The sequence below is a fragment of the Neltuma alba genome, unplaced genomic scaffold (assembly GCF_004799145.2).
Source record: "Neltuma alba isolate B1F8T4 unplaced genomic scaffold, ASM479914v2 tig00012250_pilon, whole genome shotgun sequence".
Taxonomy (NCBI): Eukaryota; Viridiplantae; Streptophyta; class Magnoliopsida; order Fabales; family Fabaceae; genus Neltuma; species Neltuma alba.
The window spans coordinates 1-7565 of NW_021636776.1; the positions used below are offsets into that span (position 1 = coordinate 1).

The 7565-nt window shown below is 36.4% G+C and overlaps 1 protein-coding gene across 1 annotated transcript; it reads left to right on the plus strand.

Annotated features, from left to right (window-relative positions):
• The first annotated feature begins 214 nt into the window (after positions 1-214).
• On the plus strand, positions 215-1997 carry LOC114725383 (uncharacterized). The gene is made up of 2 exons (XM_028911889.1): positions 215-687; positions 801-1997. The coding sequence occupies exons 1-2, from the start codon at positions 304-306 to the stop codon at positions 1416-1418; spliced, it is 1002 nt and encodes a 333-aa protein (XP_028767722.1). The 5' UTR covers positions 215-303; the 3' UTR covers positions 1419-1997.
• The last annotated feature ends 5568 nt before the right edge of the window (positions 1998-7565 follow it).

Here is a 7565-nt window from a genome sequence, read left to right on the forward strand (position 1 = left end):
TTGTCTGTTTGATATTTGGACTATGATTAATCTTTCTCCCTAAGTAATCAGCAAATTGCCACGTTTTGGCTACCATTTGGTTTGGTGTGTACGCATGGTTGTATTTTTTAAATGGGTAAGATTCATTGTATATAAAAACCTTACGATTTCTGCCTTTATTTGAGCTATTCTTGTGTTTACCTGAAATGGTAGTCGTGGAAAAACAGGATCGAGCGTCTGTTTCGCAATTCCAGTTTGAGCTGGTCAAGTGTTTGTTTGGCTTCTACGAATATTGTACCTTTTTACTTTCATATCTCGCTAGTAATGGATAACGACGATCTCAAGTTGCTTGCATTGCAGGAAACCTCGTCCGCGCAATACATACTGCAGCAGTTCACGGCAGCTTCGGGTGGGCAGAAGCTACAGAACTCTATCAAAAATGCATATGCAATGGGAAAGGTGAGAATGGTGGCTTCTGAATTTGAAACTGCCACAAGGGTCGTGAAGAATAGAAATGCCTCTAGATGTGCCGAGTCTGGTGGGTTTGTGCTCTGGCAGATGAATCCTGACATGTGGTACGTAGAGCTTGCCGTAGGGGGAAGCAAGGTTCATGCAGGCTGCAACGGGAAGCTTGTTTGGAGGCACACACCGTGGCTTGGTGCTCACACAGCGAAGGGACCAGTGAGACCACTGCGTCGTGCACTTCAGGTTAGGCTCCTGAGTTTCAGTTTTATTGCTGTTGTACATGACATCTGCTGCTTCTCTTGTGCTAGCTCCTTTCCTCTGTGTATTTCTTATCCTTTACATGTTTGTTTAATTAGGGTCTTGACCCCAGAACCACTGCCAGCATGTTTGCGGCTGCCAAATGCATTGGGGAGAAGAAAATCAATGGCGAGGATTGCTTCATCCTTAAGCTTTGTGCCGATCCTCAAACATTAAAAGCTCGGAGTGAGGGTCCTGCAGAGATCATCAGGCATGTCTTATTTGGCTACTTCAACCAGAAGACTGGACTCCTTGTTCACATTGAAGATTCTCATCTGACCCGCATCCAATCTAATGGGGGTGAAGCAGTTTACTGGGAAACCACAATTAATTCATTCCTTGATGATTATAGACCTGTGGAAGGGATTATGATTGCTCACTCAGGTCATTCTGTAGTAACACTTTTCAGGTTTGGGGAGATGGCGATGAGTCACTCCAAAACAAGAATGGAAGAAGCCTGGACAATCGAAGAGGTTGCATTCAATGTTCCAGGCCTTTCAGTCGATTGTTTCATCCCTCCAGCTGATTTGAAAACTGGTTCCGTCAGTGAAGCTTTTGAGCTTCCTCAGGATGAAAAAGTAAAGAACTCTGTAGCAGCACAGAGGGTCAAGGTTTCTGCGCTGGAAAAATCACATAATGGAAGCACTAATAGTATGGCATGGAAGATGGAAGTCTAACTGTGGCTGAGGACTAGGTCATTGCAATTGTTAATAGCAGTTACTAGTGTTTGACTACTGATACTCAGAAGTTATAGTTGGGATTCAGCTGGGTTTTTTTTTGTGGAAGTCTACCTATGCCTCTATTTAATCTGTAAATAGAGCAAAAACAAAATTCACTTGTTTCAACCAGACCTGAGTGAATTTTTTTATACTCTGTGCAGGATCCATTTACAGAGTTGGAGTTTGTTTATCCACCTAGGAATAGAAAAAAAATAGCGACTAATTTTTAGCCGGGCTTCCATACACAATGGAAAGGTGGTGATGAAGCATTGGTTTAGCAGAGACAACGAAACTTGAACTTGGCAATTTAGTTTAGTGTTGGTGGTGGTGAGTATTAAAGAGCCTTCCGCCGACTGCAAGGGGTTTGACACTAACAGATCAATTAACTCTGGTGTTGAAGGATATGCTAATTCCGTTTCTTTCCAAGTGTAGGTATTGTTTCTGGGTTTGGATTGGTAAAAGGGTTTGTTTTTGGGTTAGGGGGGGAAATACTCTTTCTTACCTTACCTCTATGCCCAACTCTTCTGATATGGTATGCAGCTGTAATTTGCTTTTAATTCAGTGCTTCTGAAAATGAAATGTAATCGCCAATGAATGCTCATGGCACGTTAATGCTCATGGCACATTTTGTGTAGAGCTTTCTATTAATTGAGGAATTGATGCGGTTCCTAGCTATGTGTTAAATTAAATGTTCCCTTGAGTCTAATGTTACTATCTTTTCTTGCTATTTTACACACACACACAGACAGACGCGGTTGCTGTTTTTACTCTGAGACGGGGAAAACGGATGGCCTCGAAGTTTTACGTATTTGTATTTTAGTTTTCCGAGTTCCAACCCCCCCGGCCCGGGACTAGCGGCGGATGTATACCATCATCTTTATTGTTTTTCTTTCGGAAAAATTGTAATTAGGTCATATCTAAAAAATTAAATACAAAAAAGTCTTTTAAAATCATAAAATTATTCTAAAGTCTTAAGAGATTTTTTGTCATAAATTTTATTTGTTTAATTACTAAATTATTCTTTTTTTTTAAGTTTGCATTAACAATTAAAAGAGTAGCGGTTGACAACTTAGAGTGTAAGGATTAACATTACCGTGACTGGTTTGACAATTTAAGGTGTGATGCTGAGAAAATGTGTTAAACCAGTCACGGTAGTTGTTAATTTTTATACCATAAGTTGTCAATCACTACTCTTTCAGTTGTCAATGCAAACTTAAAAAAAAAAGGTAATTTGGTAATTAAATAAATAAAATTTATTAAAAAAGTCTTTTAGGACTTCAGAATAATTTCATGATTTTAAGAGATTTTTTAGTATTTAATTCTCTTATGTGGGACCTAATTGTAATTCTCCTTATTCTTTCTTCCTAGGGCAGGTTTATTTAATTATTTGTTTATTTTTTTCACGTTGTTATTGGCTTATTGCTTTGGCAGGTTAGGGTCTTTCTTTTTGATCCATTTGACTGGTAAGAAAACTGTTTTTTTGAAGGAAAAAAAAAAAAAACTTCTGTTTATTTGGTGAAGGTACCAACCTCGATTTACCTCCTCCTCGTGCCCGGTCAGAAAAAGGACAAGCCCCAACCCCACAACCAGAGAGGGGAAAAAACGGTTTTTCATAAATTACCTATTTTTTTTTTTTTTTTTTAACTTCCTGCCGGATGGCTAGTTGGCTCATGTCCTGAATCATATATATTTACCTCATAAATACTCTTCCGGTCCTTAATATAAAATTTATTTAATTAATTTGATTAGATTAAGAAAATTAGGTAAGTTAGTTAATTATAAGAAATATGACATGTTTTTTCTAAAATACTATAATCATCTTTCTTAATATCTTATCTTTCTCTTTTACTTAATTATGGTTGAATGAGTATCACAAGGATAATTTAAAAAAATTGATAAATATAAAAAATAAGTCTTATATTTAAAACCAAAACTAACTCAATAATTGAATTCTATATTAATATAGAAGGAGTATGATTGTTAGTTCTACTTCTAGGGGCTTATGATGAGCGAATAGACCCAAATTTAAAGGGGAGAAAATGAGAACACAAGCAGAAACAGAGAGAGTTGACAGGCACCTATCAGCAGAGCAGAGGATGGCTTGAAATCCATCTTCACGTGATGTATGATTCTCTGGATTGCTGGGTTTGCGGGGGAAGTTAACTTTTGCTTGAAGCTCCTAGAGAGACCTTCTGTTGTCTGATCCAATTCTAGCAATTTTTTAAAATTATTTTCACTGTTGTATTTCGGGATCTTCAACGGGCAAAACACAAACTTGGGTATTTCAACGAGTTCTTTAGCTTTCCCCCTGGAGCTCAATAAGATTAAACTTGAGAAATTATATGCATTGAAAATTTGTTTTGTATTTATAATGAATTTGATTTAATAATAATATTAAGAATTAACTTTCTTCAATCTCTTAGTTCCTACAAGAATCTTGGGGCGGGGGGAATTTCAGAGTGAGAAAAGATGAAGAACAACGTAATACCCATCATACAAGAACCGCCGAAAGAAAACGATGAGTTGCATCAATCAGTGATAAAGGAATGAGGAAGTGTGATTGCATTTGATGCTCTTAGAAGAGTAGGTGACAACAAATAATCTTATAACTGACAGTTGTCTATAAGTGAGAGATTCGGATTTCCCCAGTAATTTTGAATCATTAATATACACTAACTTGAACAGATTACCTCAGATAAAAACATAGTTATATCTAACAAAAAAAACACAAAAGAAAAAGAAGAGAAAGTGCCAACATTAATCAAACTTGTTGAGATCAGCATCTTTTTAACGAGGGGCCACAAAACAGAAATTCATTGTTGAGATGAGGATCTTAAAGAAGCCGACCTAACGCTTGATGCTGATCTTAGCTACACTTATCTCATACTTAAATTCAGGCTTGTACAGATCTTAATCACCCGAGCTAACTCCACTCACCAATTCTGCTTCGGCAATTTACTCATCCAAATCAAAGAAAAAACCCGTAAGCTTGCAAAGTATGATGTGTGAACTCAGCCTTACTGATGGAGACTCCTCAACCAAGTTATGTGGGAGTGGTCCATAGAGCTAACCCATCCGAATCCATACCTTCACTGAGAAAAGGCAGTTTCTAAACCAGTAAATTTTTTCAGGATGACAACGACCGCTCCTCTGGGTACTCATCTCATAATTGGATTCCTGATAGAGACACCTACGAATGGCGACGTATATATGTATGTATCTCTCTCTCTCTATAGATACATACACACGCACACTTAAATATACGTATAGCATGGGAATGAAAGAAACTGGTTAGCTAAAAGTCAAAGAGAATTGAAGGTTGGAGTTGGGTTTAGTGAGGATGTTTATATGAGAAGGGAAGCTTCAACTGTAACAAACTGATTATATATTTAGTCACCAAACCTAGTCGTCTCGTTATGGTCACCAAGATATATATCTTTACATGGCCTTTGTTCTTGTATCTTCATGCCACACCTTAGTACCTAGTAAGATGTGAAGCTACCTAAAACAGAGTCTTGCGTTTATATTATGAGTCTTTCATTGGAAAGTCTCATATAAAGATATTGTAATTTATAAACAAGGGACTCTCTCTCTTTTGGATTAGACTCTCTAGTTCTTAATAGTTTGATTCTTTTTTATTAAACAAAAAACAAAAAGCTGCACGCTCTGCTGTTTCAGAGTTGAGAAGCATTACTAGAATTGGGTGTGTGATTGAAAATCCGTTAAGTTTGAAAGTGTGTTTTTTCATGTGTAGTCATGCTCATGCTCCAGTGGTTCATAGGCTAAAGAGGACGAGAAGTAGGAAGATGAGGTGAAGCACATGGAAGTAGCAGAAAAGGCAGTAAATGATGAGAAGTTGGAGGGATGGGTTAGGTATGTACTGTTCTGAGCTTCCTCGATCTCAGGCTTCGCACCAGCCCCAGTCATTCATCACTTTTTTTTTTTTAAGAAAAAAAATAATAAAGTCATAAGATTTTTATATCATATACACCATATGATCAACAATTCCAAGTAAAAACGGTATTAAAATAATAATGAAACTCGTAGGTTATAGTGCCTGGTTTATTAGACTAATCTTGCTTTGACTTGCCTGATCGCATCTCCTTGTAGTTATTGATATATATATAGATTCCGAAGTTGACTTACCAATATGAAGCTTCCTAGCAGAAGGAAAACTATTTTTTCCCATCAACTTGGGAAAAAAAAATTTGCAGTGAAGCTAAAGATCTGTGTTGAGCACTAACCAAATCTACCCTATAATTTAAGAAGAGTCATAGTGTAATTTTACTCTCGAGATTATAAGCGAGATCAAACCTACAATCTCCTTATTATAAGAAAGTTTTAGTACCACTAGATTTTAAAGCCAATTATGAGATATTTTAGGAGCAGAATTGGCATTAAAGTGGAAGCCTGAAACTGTAGAAGAGCCAAGGTGAGAGGGAATTGGAGTTTTGACTGAATGAACCCCATTAGAGAGACAAGAAGTGACGGCAAAATCCTGCAGAACTAGAGGAATGGGTTCCTTATTTCATTACATTAATGAAGAATACATTAAAAATGTGGAAATGAGGACTTCAAAGTGACGCATATCAGTGCATGCGTAGAGATAATCAAGTAATGAAGTTCGTCTCAAAATCTTAAAAAGAAGAATACAGATATTTTTGTACTGTTATATGGAAATGGAGAGAGTGTCGGCAGAGGAAGGTAGGACTTAACTTTTGGGAGCAGAAGAGAAGACAAGGAATGGAGACACATTAATGAGGAGACATCTGATCTGAATCTTTCTTTCTGAGAAGGTGGTGGGGATATATATGGAATTAAATGAAAACTGAGTAACACAGCTAAAAGTGGGGTTACTACCATACCCTTTCTACTGATCAACTCAGTATCCCACTCTGTGATCGATCATCCTCACTATTCTCATTCCGCCATTTCTCCCATGTGCTTCTAATTCTATCTGTCTGTCTCTCTCTCTTTCTATCTACCTCCACGCTCCTCGCTATTATTCTATTCTATTCTGTTGCAGAAAAAATGACAGCCAAGCTTCTATCTCAGCACAATATTCCATACTTGTTCAATTTAATTATGCCATCCGGTTAAACATATTTGTGGTTTATCCCTAAGTTTGGCCTCAAAAGGTGAATCTTGGCAGATTTCAACAGAAAATGACAGGACATAAGTTGTTGTTGTGGGCTTTGGGGAAGAGAGAGCACACAGATACATTCAGAATTCCTCTCTCTTTTCTTTTACTACCTCGTGGTCTTTAATACAAAAATTGTATAACTAATTTAAAAATATTAAAAGTTAAGCTAGTTGTTTTTTACAAATATGTGTTGATCTCTCCAAATTATCGTCCTTATCTTTAATCATATTATTGGAATACCCTTTATAAGCATCTTTTGCAATCAATAAGGATATTTTAAAGAAAATGAGAAAGAAAGTAAATTGAAACCTTATATTTAGGATAAAATCTAACTTCTCAAGTAACTCTTATATTAAGAATCAAAAGTATTATTTGGTTTGACTACATAAATAGCATCTCTTGCTTTGATTTGGATATCTTTGTCAATCTTTATTCTTGTGAGCTAGTGAAAGATGAAATTCGTTTTTTTTTTTTTGGGGCCATTTCATTCAGATTTCAAAGGTTAAGATAATTAACTTCAGTTCTTTTACTTTTTAATTAAAAGTTCGAGTGAATTGACTAGAAGTCTCTTAGAAAATAAGGACAAGCTTTATAGTTAAAAAAAAACATTTATAAACATATCGTCCGTCAGAAAGGCTCTTAAGATTCAAACACTTGCTCTTGTGAGATTCAAACATTCTAATCAATTAAATTAAATTTTCTATCAAATTCATTTTTTTAAAAAAATGAACTTAATTTCTTACTAATTGAATCAGACACAAACCGAGGCCTTCTTTGGTTAAAACACAGAAAACTAGTGGGCCTGAGCAACTATAGCCCATTCTGTATCTTTGTTGGTGGAAACCAAAAAATCCATTATGGGAGGCTTTCAAGAAACTAAATGGGCTGGGTCATAATATCCCATTGTTCAACTGGATATACTGTGTTGGGCCTCACAAAGCCTTTCCCAACGAAGTATGAAT